Consider the following 15,429-nt stretch of genomic DNA (forward strand, 5'->3'; position numbering starts at 1 on the left):
AACTGTTAAAAGACATATTAAGACACTAGAAAGACGGAACATGGACCGAGGATTAGATGATATTAGGAAATTACTGGCTTCTTAAAAAATATAATAAGGGTACTCTACTTATTTTTAAAGTCTTTAAATCTCAGTAATACATATTGAAATATTTATGAGTGAAATAATACAATGTGTGCAATTTGCTTTAAAAATACCCAGCCCCTCACCTTGGTCAAAATAGGTATGGGTTTACAGGACAGGTAAAGATGAAACAGAATGTCAGAATATTGCTAATTGCAGAAGCTGGTGAATGAACATATGGAGATTCATTATATGTTCTCTCCACTTTTGCACATGTCTGCAAGTTCCATAATAATACTGTTCATCTATAAAAAGTAATGAGCTATAAGTCCACTAATGAACACAACATGGATAAATCTCAAAAACATTATGCTGAATGAAAGAAGCCTGACGACAGAGTACATGATTGCCATTATAAGAAACTCTACAAAATGAAAAGCTAATCTATATTAGTTTTACACCAGTGGTTACCTGGAGCCAAGGGTAGGAGGACTGACTACAGAGGGGTCCAAGGAAAATGAGGGTGATGGAACATTTTACACCTTAATTGTAGTAGTGGCTGCATAGGTGTATGCATCAGTCAAAACATGTCAAACTACACACTTAAAATGGGCACACTTTATTATATGTAAATTATACCTCAATAAAGATAATTTTTCCTTTATTTTTTTATTGTTTTTTTCTAAATATAATTTATTGTCAAGTTAGCTAACATACGGTGTATACAGTGTGTTCTTGGCTTCAGGAGTAGATTCCCATGATTCATTGCTTACATATAACACCCAGTGCTCATCACAACAAGTGTCCTCCTCAATGCCCATCACCCATTTTCCCCTCCCCATCATCAACCCTCAGTTTGTTCTCTGTATTTAAGAGTCTCCTATGGTTGGGGTGCCTGGGTGGCTCAGTTGGTTGAGCATCCAACTTTGGCTCAGGTCATGATCTCAGAGCTTGTGAGTTCAAGCCCCGCATCGGGCTCTGTGCTGACAGCTCAGAGCCTGGAGCCTGCTTCGGATTCTGTCTCTCCCTCTCTCTGCCCTTCCCCAGCTCACACTCTTGTCTCTCTCTCTCTCCCTCTCAAAAACAAATAAACATTATAAAAAAAAAAAAAGAGTCTCTTATGGTTTGCCTCCCTCTCTGTTTGAAACTACCTTTTTCCCCTTCCCTTCCCCCATGATCTTTTGTTAAGTTTCTCAAATTCCACATAGGAGTGAAAACATATGTCTTTCTCTGACTGACTTATTTCACTTAGCATAATACCCTGCAGTCCCATCCACATTGTTGCAAATGGCAAGATTTCATTCTTTCTCATTACCAAGTATATATAAACATCTTCTTTATCCATTCATCAGTTGACAGACATTTGGGCTCTAATAAAGATAATTTTTAAAATGTTCCATTATATGGGGGTGCCTGGGTAGCTCTGTCAGTTAAGCATCTGACTCTTGACTTCAGCTCAGATTGTGGTCCTAGGGTCACGGGATTGAGGGATCAAGCCCCATGTTGGGGCTCACTTAAGATTCTCTCTCTCTCCCCCTCTGCCCCTCTCCTCTGCTTGTTCGCACTCTCTCAAAATAAAATAAATTAAAATTAACCCCCCCCCCCAGATTTCCAGTTTCTTTTGAGAAAATCAGAGCTCTGGAAATATAGGCCTATATTCCCACATGGCAACAACCACCTTGAGCTTAACTAGGACCCAGATTCTCCACTTTACCAGGCCCCGCCACTCTGTTGTTGGCACCCAGTCTTCTTTAGTCATCTGATCTCTATCTACCCCGGCAGAAACTATGACACCTGATATAAGGGCTTAGGAAAATAGAAATTTCAAAATTCTGAAAGGGGACAAAACAAAAAACTAGAAACAAAATAACTAATAGGACAGGGGATAAATGGAATTGTACACAGCAGTGAAAATACACAAACCACAGTAAATCTTAGAAACAGAACTGAGAACAATGGTACTTAGTGAGTGTGATATGTGTTCCCTATTGTGATTATTCTAATGACTGAGTTAAAAAAAAGTAAGTAACAGAAAGCCAAGTAAAGCTAAACTATCTACATATGTATATATGTATATAGTTTACACAGATGTAAACATATATATATGTATACGTATATGTATGTATTAATTTACATCCTATAATATGGATGAGTCTTGAAGACATTATGCTGAGTGAATAAGCTAGACAAAAAAAGGACAAATATTATATGAATCTACTTATATGACATATCTAGAAAAGGCAAATCCACAGAGACACAAAGTGGATTGAGGTTATTAGAGATGGGGAGTGAGGAAGGAACTGGGGATTATTCCTCAATGGATACAGAGCTTCTGTACGAATGATGAAAGTTCTGTAAATAGATAGTGGTGATGGTTGCACAGTGGTTGTACATATCACATTTTATTTTTTTTTCAATATATGAAGTTTATTGTCAAATTGGTTTCCATACAACACCCAGTGCTCATCCCAAAAGGTGCCCTCCTCAATACCCATCACCCACCCTCCCAACATATCACATTTTAAAAAACAAACCTTCCATACAAAATCACAGAAAATGTCCTGAAATTAGCTAAGGGATTTCTAAAAATCCTCCACATGAGTGTTCTAACTCTGTGCAGAAACAGTGTGTCTATAATTACTAATCATACCTAATTACTGAACTATATTTCTATTAAATCTCATAGTATGATGAGCTAATGGAGACAGTAATTGAGTCTCTACTGAAAAAATCTGTGATTGCTTGATTACAGTGAGACTACTTTCCCTCTGGAAGTTAGAGATGTAATATTTCAAAGCAAATTGGCAGGAAAAAAACCATGGACTTCAATGTCTGTCAAGCTCAAATATATCTTGGTATTTTCTCTGGTTCTGAAATGTCGTAATATTATTCCCATGTTTATACTCCTCTCTGTGCTATTTCAATTTATTCAGACTACAAGATTCTCAGCCTTTCATGTTCCATTTTGCAAATTCGTTTCATAGTTTAGCGTCTTTCTCAAGTCTCAAATCAATTTTAAGAGTTTCAGTTAATACCGAACTATTATTAGTAAACTGTTAATTATATTACTACTACTTTATAGTTTCTTTTTTTTTAAGTTTATTTACTTCGAGAAAGGGAGAGTGGGGAAGGGGCAGAGAAAGAGAGGGAGAGAGAGAGAGGGAGAGGCGCAGAGAGAGAGAGAGAGAGAGAGAGAGAGAGAGAGAGAGAGAATCCCAAGCAGGCTCTGCACCACCAATGTAGAGCCCAATGCAGGGCTGGAACTCAACTCACGAACTACAAGATCATAACCTGAACCGAAGTTGGATGCTTAACCGACTAAGCCATCCAGCAGCCCCTACTTTATAGTTTCTACACTAAAATATTTTGTTGCCTATTTATATTTGTATTTAGTGGTTAAGGCACACTACAGCACTTTGCAATAATTTCAGTTCTGGGTGCCACTGTATTTTGTTCCTGGCATAAAGAAAAAAGGCTTTCTGTTGCCTTCTTTCATGGAATCTTTTTTTGTATTCAACAGAATTTGGAGAATGAAAAAAGGAAAATTTTTAGTAAGTTTTTTTTTAATGTTTATTTATTTTTGAGAGAGAGACAGAGCATGACCAGGGGAGGGCAGAGAGAGAGAGGGAGACACAGAAGCTGAAGTAGGCTCCAGGCTCCAGTTGTCAGCACAGAGCCAGACATAGGGCTCGAACCCACAAACTGCGAGATCATGACCTAAGCCAAAGTCAGAGGTTTAACTGACTGAGCCACCCAGGGGCCCCCCAAAAAGAGAATTTTTAAATGCATAGCAACAAATGGGAGATGTGGTAACATATTATCTGTCCTGCTAATGTGATAATTAGTGGACAGAAAGCAAAAGTATGCATCCTGGGGCTGGCTGTGTCTCTTACCTTGCCATTGAGAACGATGTTCTGACTTCCACACAACACAGACTGGCGACTAACTTTGTTTCCAGATGCCTGAAAGGAAAGAACAGAAAATAGGGGTGAGAAACTAAGTGGGTTCTGGGCTACAAGTTTCCATCTGGAAAGCTCTCGTACTGGAGAGAAAAGTACTTGAAATGTGATGTAGTCTTCAATGGAATGAGTCCGGCAAATTAACAAAGCAAGGATGGATTAGGAAACTGAAGACTCCAGGAATGGATCCAGAATTTGGATGTGGTAGGTCTAGAGCCTACTAACATTAGAGACATTGATTCAAGTCTCAGTTCTATACTTACAGCCCTAAATCCAGGATAATGACTTTACCCATATCAGAGGTACAAGAATTCAGTAAAGAAATAATAATAGCAATGACGACTGAGCACTTACCCTACCTGGTGCAATTTACACGCATCATGTATTGACTCCAAAGAACCTAACAGTCTTTTAGCACATGGTAGCAAAGTACGACATATTAGCTTAAAACAAACAAAACAAAAAACAAAAAACTCTGAAAGGCCTGAAGCCTGGAATTGCTATTAGTATTAGGGTGGATGAGACGTATCCTGCTTTCTGGAAGGCATTTTATCTCTACGATGAAATCATGAATAAATTTAAAAAGCCTAAACTGGCCATGCAGGGAATAAGTAACAAAGCTGAGCCATTCACGAAGTGATGATCCTATGTAATCTCGGACTAAACGCCAAAGCGACCCGGGGTGGGGCAGGGGCAGGAGGGGGGCGCCAGCCTCAAAGGGACGCAGGCTTGGAAACGGGAGAAAGATGCCTGGATAAGCGCACCGTCTCGATGTACTCCGACTTGTTATAAAGCAGCTCGCCCAACTCCATTGCCACCAACTTCTTTCCGCAGCTCCCGCTCCTGTCAAAGCCGCCAGCCGGTCAGTCAGACTGGGATTCGGACTACTTCCGGCCACTCCTCCACTTCCGCCCTGGGCGTCCGGCGCTCTCATCCGCAGCTCGGCTCTCCTCTAGGCGGCCCCGCTCCTTTACTCGGCCGTCTCCGGCTGCTCATGCGCAGGCTAAGCGGTGGATGTAATTGGCTGTGGGTGACGGCGCGCCAAGCCCGCATGTGCCACCTGGTAGCGCCCTGGGGAAGATCCCGGGCGCAGAGTTTCCTTCCCGGGTGCCTCCGGGGCCCAAGGCCAGCCGGCATCCTCGTGTCTGCAGGCCCGGGGCCGGCGACGGCTGTTCCTTCCGTTCGGCCGCGGCCCGATGGAAGAGCCTCCCGGGAAACCTCTCAGCTATGAGGAAAAGGAAAAGGTGCCGGGGTGTGAGGGAAGGGCTGAGTCGGAACTCTGACCCCTTGCGCAGGCTTTAGGCGTGTGTTTGTTTCCTCTGCCGTCCCGGGTAGGCAGTGATCTCTGACCTCTGGACGCAGCGGGAGTGAACGTATGGATGGAAGAATGCTGAGCTCACGTGGTGGCATTTAAAGAACAAATTTTCTTACAGCAGTAATGCCTAAATACGTACGAAATGTAAAACTGGATAAAGCCAAAGTCCCCTTTGACATCCTCTTCACTCCCACACTCTTTCTCACCCTTGGCTTCTCCCACCCACTCCCTTAGGGAAATCTCTGAACAGCCGGTGCTTCGGATCTTTTCGTGTGTGTAATGGACGGAGGTGGGGGGATTGGAGGGGTGTGATTTATTCCCTGGCCACCAAAAAGTGATGCGTATCTTTCTGTTCATAAATGGTATGATCTGAATGGTTCTACAACGTCCATTTTACTTATCCGTGTTTCATCCATGTCGATACATGTTAATCTGGCTTCTGTGTAGTGTTATGTATTAACGGAAGTGCATTCTTGTCTTTAGACCTTACCCTGCTGAGAGACTTTGAGGTTGTTTCCAGATTTTGCTTCTACTATAGATGCTCTGACCGACCGTCCTTATTCATGCCATCTTGTGCTAGTGCTGATGATGTTAATTTGAATGTATCTTGTGCTGGCTGTTTGAGGCGTTGTGCTAAATTCTTCATTCATATTAACTCATCAGTCTTCTTAGTTTACCTTCCCGTGGGGAGTCAGATAGGTCATTTCCAAGTCAACAAAATAATTCTCAGATGATGATAAGGGTGGTGATAAAGAGGACCCTGTGAGAAGCAGTCTAGCACAGAGGTTAAGAGCACAGATCCTAGGGATGCCTGGGTGGCTCAACTCGTTAAGTGTTGGACTCTTGGTTTCCGCTCAGGTCATCATCTAATGGTTTGTCGATTCAAGCCCTGCCTCCAGCTCTGTGATGAAGCACGGGGCCTGCTTGGGATTCTCTTTCTCTCTCTCTCTCTCTCTCTCTCTCTCTCTCTCTCTGCCCTTCCCCATTCTTGCTCTTTCTCTGTCTCTCTCAAAATAAATAAATAAACTTAAAAAAAGAGCACAGATTCTAGAACTCAACTGTATGGTTTTGGATCATACCATTTATAAACTGTGTGATCTTGGGTGAATTGCTTTCCCCTAGATCTTTTTTTTTTTTTAATTTATTTATTTATTTTGAGAGAGAGCGAGCAGGAATGGGGTAGGGGCAGAGAGAGAGGGAGAAAGAACTCCAAGCAGGCTCCATCCACACCGTCAGTGCAGAGCCCGACGCGGGGCTGGAACTCACGAACTGTGAGATGATGACCTGAGCCAAGATCAAGAGTCATGCTTAACCGACTGAACTACACACATGCCCCTTTCTTGGATCTTCTTAAAGCCAGCTTCTTCTTCCTTCAGGTTTGGGCTCAAATGGTAGTCCTCAGAAATGCCTCTCTGGCCACGCTACCTAAAGTAGATCAGGCAGAGGCGCCTGGGTGGCTCAGTCGGTTAAGCGTCCGACTTCAGCCAGGTCACGATCTCGCGGTCCGTGAGTTCTAGCCCCGCGTCGGGCTCTGGGCTGATGGCTCAGAGCCTGGAGCCTGCTTCGGATTCTGTGTCTCCCTCTCTCTGCCCCTCCCCTGTTCATGCTCTGTCTCTCTCTGTCTCAAAAATAAATAAAAAACGTTAAAAAAAAATAATAAAGTAGATCAGGCACTCTCACATCTCCCTGTTGATCTGGGTACTGATGACCATGTGATATCATCTTATCTGTGTATGCGTTTTTTTGTTAATTATCTGCATCCCTCACTCTGCCTAAGCTTGACCACTCTATCTTTAGCGCCTGAAACAATAACTGACACACGGTGTTTATACCTGACAAGAGATGCATTTGTTGATTGTCTGAGGATGCCAGCTCCTGCTGCCAGGGATCTCACAGTGAGAAGGGGGAACAGAAGTAAACAGACAGCATAGTGGATATAATAAGTACTGTGATAAAGGAAGCACAGCAGACAGGTGGCATGTTTAACCTTGATTTCGGGAAGGACCTAGAAGTCTATGCAAGGGAAGTAAAATTAAGTTGAGGCTTGAGGAATCAGAAGGACTTAGCAAAATGAGTTGGGGAGGAAATGCTTCAGGTGGTGGGAACAGTTTATGTAAAGGTGCTAAGATGCTGGAAAGCTTGGTGCTTTGTGAGAAGTGAAAGTAGTGTGGGTGCCTGCTACTCCTCCACCGTCTGCTGCTGAGGGACCTACTAAGCCCTGCACACTCGGGTCTGATAGACACTGTGTCCCTTCTCTCTGACTCTTTCTTTCCACCTGCTCAGCATTGTTTGCTGTTTTTCTTCTTCCAGTTGAAGGAAAAGTTAGCATTCTTGAAAAGGGAATACAGCAAGACACTGGCCCGCCTCCAGGTAAGTGAATCTTATTCTCTCAAATTGATATCACAGTATGAACTATATACAAACAATTCTTCCTAATAATAAAGCTTTAAGATAAACCTTCTTTGTCTTAAATTTGTTCCTTAAGCTGTTTTTGTTTTCTCTAGCGTGCCCAAAGAGCTGAGAAAGTTAAGAATTCTGTTAAGAAAACAGCAGAAGAACATGATTGCTTGTTCCAGCAGGACATTTCACCACAGCTAAACCACTCAGGTGAAGCTAGCCCGTTTACTTATGCTTGCTTTATTATTCATTTTCCGGGTATATTTGGTTGTGGTTCTTTTTCTCACAGCCAGAAGATAAAGACTAGCCATAGACTCTTTTTAAAGAGTATGTATAATTCACTGGTTCTTTGTGTACTCACAAGACTATGCAACCCTCATCACCGTCTAATTCCAGCATGTTTTCACCATCCCCAAAAGAAGCCTTGTAGCCATCCTACCCATAACCCCTGGCAACCACGAATCTACTTTCTCTGTGGATTTACCTATTCTGGGCATTTCATATGAATGGAGGCATACACTATGTGACCTTTCGTGATTGACTTCTTCCACTTAGCGTGATGTTTCCAGCAGTCATGCCTCCATACACACACCCAAGCATGCGTCAGCACTTCACTCCTTTGTGCAGCTGAGTCCTATTCCATTGGATAGATGATGTGCCATGATTCATGTATCCATTCATCAGTTGATGGATATATGGGTTGTTTCTACTTTCTGCTTATTATGAATTTTGGCTCTTATGCTGCTATGAACATTCATCTGCAAGTGTTTGTATAGATGTATTTTTTCAGTTCTTTTGGGTACATACTTAGGAACGGAATTGTGGGGTCATATGGTAATTCTCTGTTTAACTTTTTGAGAAACTGCCAAACTCTTTTCTACAACATCAGTACCATTTTACATTCCCACCATGATGCACAAGGATTCCTGTTTCTACACATCCTCACCAACATTTGTCATTTTCTGTTTTTGTTGTTTTTTTTTTTAATTTTGTAACGTTTATTTATTTTTGAGAAGAGAGAGACAGAGCATGAGCAGGGGAGGAGAGAGAAAGAGGGAGACACAGAATCTGAAACAGGCTCCAGGCTCTGAGCTGTCAGCACAGAGACCAACACGGGGCTCAAACCCACGAACTGTGAGATCATGACCTGAGCCGAAGTCGGACACCTAACAGACTGAGCCGCCCAGGCGCCCCCATTTTCTGTTTTTAAAATTATAACCATCCTGGTGGGTGTGAAGTGGTATCTCATGGTGGTTTGGATTTGTGTTTCCTAGTGACTAATGATATGGAACATCTTATGGCTTGTTGGCCATTTGTATATTTTCTTCAGAGAAGTATCTACTCAAGTCCTTTGCCAATATTTTAATTAGGTTATATGTCTTTTTGTTCAATTATAACTGTTCTTAATCTAGCTATTAGATGCTTATCAGATGCATATTTCATAAATTTTCTCCCATCTGTAATCAATGAAGTGGTTTTTTTTTTTTTTGGTTGAGTTGTTTAGTTGATCTTTTCCCCTTTCAGCTTTTAGAAATTATATTTATTGTGTAAATATTGGAAAGATTTTTTTTTTTTTTGATTAAGCACTTCTATATGTACAGAGGAAAAAAATCTAGCTGGAAGTATTCTAAAAAAACAATGGTCATTACTCATGTTAATAGGTAATTTATAATCATAAAATTGGAGGCTATTGAAATAGAAAGGTGGTATTAAAATCACTTAGGGGCACCTGGATGGCTCAGTTGGTTAAGCATCTGAGTTTGGCCCAGGTCATGATCTCATGGCTCATGAGCTCAAGCCCTGTGTCGGGCTCTGCATTGGCAGTGCAGAGCCTGCTTGGGATTCTCTCTCTCTCCCTCTCTCTCTGCTCCTCCTTCGCTCGCTCTCTCTGTCTCTCAAAATAAATTAACTTCAAAAAAAATTTTTTTAATAAGAAAAATATTAATTATATATTTTTTTCTCCTCAGAATCTAAAAATAAAGTATCTCCTTGTGAGACATTACAAATCAGCACCCATCTGGATGAAGAAACTGGAGAAAAGACACCTATCACACTTGACATTGAGCCTGAGTCCTTCAACCTTGGACATGGCCCCGTGGAACAATCACATATACAAAGTGATATCCAAGAACATTTTCCCTACCAGGTCAGTGGTCCTAGTGGTGAGAAAAGGCAGAGTAAGTTGCCGGAGAGAAGAAAGCAGCAGCAGAGAACATTTACTTCACAGGCGAGAGAATCTTTCTTTGACACGGATTCACTCATACTCTCTGGAAAAAGACTAAAGGAACTGGAAGAAATCAATATAGAGAATCCTAGAACACCTGTAACTGGAAGAACTTACCTTTCAAGTTCTACATGTGACATTCTGGATTCTCCAGCACCAGTGACAGAAACTAACGTAAGGGGTGTATTAACTCCACCATCTGCCAAACCACAAAGAGTTGTTGATGCACTCGTAAGAGGAAATCATTTCCCCACAGTGTCTACACTTGCTTCATTTACTCCATCAAATAACAGTAGTGGTCAGCACCTTGAACATAAGCCTCCTAAAGGCGACTGTGAACTCATTACTCATGGTTTAAAAAACATTATCCCCGCTTCACCTGTAAACCTAGAGGCACAAGACCAAAAAATGACTGTCTCTACAGATAACCCAGAGGTAAATAAAGCTGTAAGTGCAAGTGGCCAGCTGCCTAGAAGTCCTGACTTAGAGACAGATAATTTGTGCTCTGTGAATGAATTCGCTTACAATAACTTATCAGCAAATGGAAACCAAAATTTAAAAGGACAGAATCACACAGAGGAGTGTTTAAAATCTCCCCATAACACTCTTGATGATAGAAATGAAAGTCCTCAGGAAAAAGAGGTTGTAAGTCAATCTAAGAGTCTTAGCCCAGAAGTAATCTCTCCTGCTTCTGCAGAAAATCAAACACATTCTTGCACAATGCTCGAAGGCCTTCCATTTCCCGCAGAATATTATGTTAGAACAACACGACGCATGTCAAGTTACCAGAGAAAAGTAGCCCTGGAAGTTGTAATTCAAAATCATTTGGGTGTCAAAAAGAAAGGGTATAAAAATAAAAGTAAGGAGGCAACTAAAAATTTAAACCTTCCCAGTGAAGAAACTGACCAGAGTGGAATTAGGACCTCTGACACATGCATAAGACAACCAAGTTCAAGAAGTCCTCAGAAACGTCCCTCTTTAACTGAAGTCAACTCTCCCACTGGGCCCCCTAAAGATAACCTTTCCAGGAAGGCAGTTATCCAGCCATCTGGTAGGAGACACGGAAGAAAAACAAAGTCAATCTGCACCCCTGTATTAGATGATGGTGAACTCCTTTTGCCAACTTTTGGCACATCAGGTGTTAATAGATCCAAGGAAGAGGTTGCCTTGAACAAAGAGCAGAATGGAAAGGCAATTATTCATGGTAAGAAGAGAATTAAAGGTAAATCTAAGTGCGGTTGATGATGATGATGATGATGATGATGATGATGATAGCCAACACTTAATTGTGTCCCTGGTATTTTCTAAATGTTGTGCGAACACTAACTCCTTGCATCATCACAGCAACCCTACATGAGGCAGAGTCTGTTTTTACCCTCGGTTTACAGACGAGGAAACTTAAGGCACAAGGAGATTAAAGTGACTTTAATTCATGAAAGTGGCTTTAATTCATTAAAATTACAGAGCCGGGATTCAGACCTGGCTCTGTGATGCCAGAATTCACTAATGTGATTGAAAAGTTGACATGGAAAAGGAAAATGTATGAGATTTTCATCTAAAGTTAGTATCTATTCAGGTACAACACAATCTTTATTCCTAGAGGGAAGTTTTATAACCTACAGAGAAAGTGTTTTTGAAGTGAAATGAAATGTGTGTCCGAGTAGGAGTCCTTTGACAAACTTTCTTAGGAATGACTGAGTAATAAAATGCAATACATCCAACCAACTTTTTTGGGGTAAAATATCAAATATAGCGTCTTGGGAGATCTGTGGGATACAAAATATTGGAGAAGAACAAGTGACATAATTTACACTTTTTTATTCATTTCCTCAGGAATTAATCACATATGATAAACTGAGCAAAACAACTAGATAATTCACTCTGGTTCTATAGTAGACATCAGCAAACTTTCTGTAAAGGGCCAAATAGTATTTGTCTTTGTGCTCGGTCATAGCTAGTCAAGTATAGTGGCAGAGTAGCCACAGACAGTATGTAATGTGTTCCAGTAAAACTTCATTTACAAAAACAGGCAGCCACCTGCTCTATATCATTGGACACAGGTTTTGGTCTATGAGCTATAATTAATTAAATACTTAATTTATTTTTAATTCGTTAAAAACCTGTAATCATTATGACTTTTTTATTGTCCTCTTTAAGCCAACAAGAATACAAAGCAATCAGAAAGTAGGGCAATCTAGTAATAATCTAGAAACATCTTTTTGTATACTTTGAAATACTCTGCTGTGAATTTAGTAACCTGCTGCTACATTAAACATTTTTTTCTCAGGGTGCCTGGATGGTTCAGTCTGTTAAGCATCTGACTTTGGCTCAGGTCATGGTCTCATGGTTTGTGGGTTTGAGCCCCGCATCGGGCTCTGTGCTGACAGCTCAGAGCCTGGAGCCTGTTTCAGATTCTGTGTCTCCTCTCTCTGACCCTCCCCCGCTTGTCCTCTCTCTCTGTCTTTCTCTCTCTAAAGTAAAAAATAAACATTAAATTTTTTTTTTCTTGAGGTGATCTTAACATAAAATGGACCATTTTGAATCAAGTGAATGATGCACTGGCATTTAGTACATTCTTGTGCCACCATGCCCCCTACCTAGTTCCAAAACATGTTCATCACTCCAGAAGGACACCTCATGCCCATTAAGTAGTTGCTCTCTATTTCCTTTCCACCCTAGTGCCTGGCAACCACCACTCTATATTCTCTCTGTGAGTTTACTTGTTTTGGATATTTCATGTTAAAAGAATTATACACTATGTGACTTTTTGTGTCTGGCTGCTTTCACTTAGCTGATTTTTGAGATTCATCCACATCACAGCATGTATCTATACTTCGTCCTTTTTTATGGCTGAATAATATTCCCTAAGTATGTGCCACAGTTTATTCATTTATAAGTTGGTGGAGACAGCTTTCCCCATCCCAGGCACTACTCCAGCCTTTGGCTCCCAAACATGCTCTGAAAAAGTGTCTGCAGAGGTGGTTGGGCCAACTGGGTCTACATGTTGAATGGTATAGAATTCCAGCTGCTTTAAGTGTAGTAAATTACTGGGGTGCTTGGATGGCTCAGTTGGTTAAGCATCTGACTTCAGGTTATGATATCGTGGTTCATGGGTTCGAGACCCCCATCAGGGTCTGTGCTGACAACTCAGAGCCTGGAGCCTACTTCAGATTCTGTGTCTCCCTCTCTGTCTCTCTGCTCCTCCCTGGTGGCACTCTGTCTCTTTCTCAAAAATAGGTAAACATTTTTTAAAATAGTAAATTACTGTGCTTGAAAGGGAGACTTACGTTTCCTTCAGTGAGAAGGGCCAGCGTTTTGTAGACCGTGTTCTGGTAGTCTGTTGGAATCATAGTTTTAGAGCAGAAAGGACTGAAGAGATTCTTACTGCAGTTCCTGTATGAGAGACAAGGGAAAATGAAGTGAATTGACTTGCCGAAGATCATGGCAGATCAATGGCAGAGCAGGGACTAGACCCTGGTCTTCTTCCAGCTAGTGTCATCAGCACCATGCTGTTTTTGATGCTACAAAAGGAGAACTGCTAGTTAACCACCAGCCTGTGGCTGATTCTTGAACCGCTCATAGGTTTCAGAGTCATGGGTGGGAAGAGAACAAGCATTTTTCACTGTCTTGGAGTTCAGAAGCTCACTTTTGGTTGGGTATTGGATGTTTGCTGTTACCGCTGTTCCTTTCTATTTTAGGGAAGAAAGATGATCGTCAAAAAGAGGACTCCCTTTCTTCCAGAAATAATGCTTATTTGGCTTTGGATTCTGCTGCATTCAGGGCTTCATTTCCTAAGAATGAGATGCTAAGTTTAAAGCAACTGTCCTCTGTTCTCAAAACCACAGATTTTCAGTTACCTGATGAAGACTTTGGACCTCTTAAGCTTAAGAAACTGAAGTCCCAATCAGAAAAATCAGTGGAGCCTTTTGTATCAAAAATGTATGGGGATAAGCTCCTTAAGGAGGGAAACTGTGTTGTTTTGGAAGAAATGACGCCTACACAAATTGATATTGAAATGGAGGACTTGGAAGAGGAAATTCTTGTTCTCCCAGGAAAAGCACAACCTAAAACACCAAACCCAACAAGCCAACCTCAGAAGAAGGGCCTTTCTTCATCCATAGTACTTTTCACTCCTTTCAATACCGTCACCCCTGAGGATAATGACAGACTGACGGCAGATGTGTGTTCGCCCGCCTTCCCCATCCTAGGCACTACTCCAGCTTTCGGCTCCCAAGCACGCTGTGAAAGAGTGTCCACGGAGGTGGTTGGATCAACTTGCTCTGTACCCCAACTTCCTCACTTGAAAGACTGTGATCGGAAGCAAGGCGACGGTTGGGCCAGCCCCTCAAAATCAGATGGCAGCCCGGTTGTGTCAGGTCGGGAAGGACAGCCTTCCTGTGACAGTGATTCTGGTTCCCAAGCAAAACTTCTTCCCACTGAGTCAGTCACTTCCGAAGAAAATCAGCTGTGTAGAAATATGCATGTGGAGTCGTGGAACCAGTCCACTGAGCAGGTACGGTCCACTTCCATGGTAAGATTTTTCTATGACGGAATGAAAGATCTTAGTGAATATGGGCAGCATGACTTTCTTACACATTGGCTCCTCAGTGTTTAGGAATGGTGCTTCTTATGATTTCACTGTAACCATTAAGTTCAGTTGGGGGAAATTTAAGGTTAATATAAAATGTGTTTTTAAATATGGGGGATCCTATTCCCTTTGTCATCAAGGAAGCATTTGTATATAGGGCTTTGCTGCTGTTATCAGAGGAAATCACACATATTGAGTAGACATGATGAAGGAGCAGGGTGGGCAGACGTTATCTATAAAGCATAGATTAACAGTGTGACTTTTATTTTCACAGACTGAAGTAGCAGACCTTCCTGCTTGTAATGGCTTAATCCCAGGCCACCTACAATTGGTTTCGAAGTTAAAGGTCAGAAGACCATTCCCTTTTGGTGTGTCGTGTGTCTTACATGTAAAAAATTTAATGAATTCATAGGAAAATTAGGATGAATTTGATCTGTATCTTCGCATTCTTAATTTAGCACTGTTAAACGAACTTGGCGAAACAGATTCAGAAAAAACCTGTAAACTCTTTGTTTTTCACAATACTTAGCTGTATTTATATCTTGAGATCTTCTCCAGAAGAAGTTTATATGTCAAGCTATTGCCAAAAACAACTTAAGCTAACTCAACTTTGTGTCTAAATGTAAATCAGGCATCTTGACAGAGAGAAAGTCATTCATGATCCTCCTTTCCAAATGCTGTAATGTTTCTAGAAGGATCACTTGTGATTTATGAGAAAATAGGTAGTGGTTCCAGATTATAATGAATGGTTAATCTTTCATATGCTATGTGGGGTGTGTGTGTGTGTGTGTGTGTGTGTGTGTGTGTGTGTATAACTCTGAGAAATGCAAGTTACAATATTCTGTTAATGATATGTTAGTAAATCCAGAGAAGTGGATTGGAC

General features: G+C 41.4%; 2 protein-coding genes across 3 annotated transcripts in view; one reads left to right on the top strand and one right to left on the bottom strand.

Moving 5' to 3' along the window:
* The window catches only part of DCTN5 (dynactin subunit 5), a 29,610-nt gene extending 24,673 nt beyond the window's left edge, over nucleotides 1–4,937 (bottom strand). The window contains exons 1-2 of one of the 2 annotated variants that reach the window (XM_047087294.1): nucleotides 4,787–4,937; nucleotides 3,957–4,025 (exon numbers count right to left, since the gene is read on the bottom strand). In XM_047087294.1, the coding sequence (XP_046943250.1) occupies nucleotides 3,957–4,025; nucleotides 4,787–4,834 (117 nt within the window). In that variant the 5' untranslated portion in view covers nucleotides 4,835–4,937. The remainder of the gene's footprint in view (nucleotides 1–3,956; nucleotides 4,026–4,786) is intronic. The other variant, XM_047087293.1, reaches the window with a different exon arrangement.
* A 238-nt stretch (nucleotides 4,938–5,175) lies between these two features.
* Nucleotides 5,176–15,429, top strand: part of PALB2 (partner and localizer of BRCA2) — a 28,333-nt gene continuing 18,079 nt past the window's right edge. The window contains exons 1-6 of the mRNA XM_047087769.1: nucleotides 5,176–5,266; nucleotides 7,648–7,707; nucleotides 7,842–7,944; nucleotides 9,702–11,162; nucleotides 13,657–14,471; nucleotides 14,821–14,892. Coding sequence (XP_046943725.1) covers nucleotides 5,219–5,266; nucleotides 7,648–7,707; nucleotides 7,842–7,944; nucleotides 9,702–11,162; nucleotides 13,657–14,471; nucleotides 14,821–14,892 — 2,559 coding nt within the window. The 5' untranslated portion in view covers nucleotides 5,176–5,218. The remainder of the gene's footprint in view (nucleotides 5,267–7,647; nucleotides 7,708–7,841; nucleotides 7,945–9,701; nucleotides 11,163–13,656; nucleotides 14,472–14,820; nucleotides 14,893–15,429) is intronic.

This window comes from Lynx rufus, unplaced genomic scaffold (genome assembly GCF_022079265.1).
Source record: "Lynx rufus isolate CCGP_SWC_20201006 ecotype Redwood Valley unplaced genomic scaffold, mLynRuf1.p SCAF_23, whole genome shotgun sequence".
NCBI classification, from domain to species: Eukaryota; Metazoa; Chordata; class Mammalia; order Carnivora; family Felidae; genus Lynx; species Lynx rufus.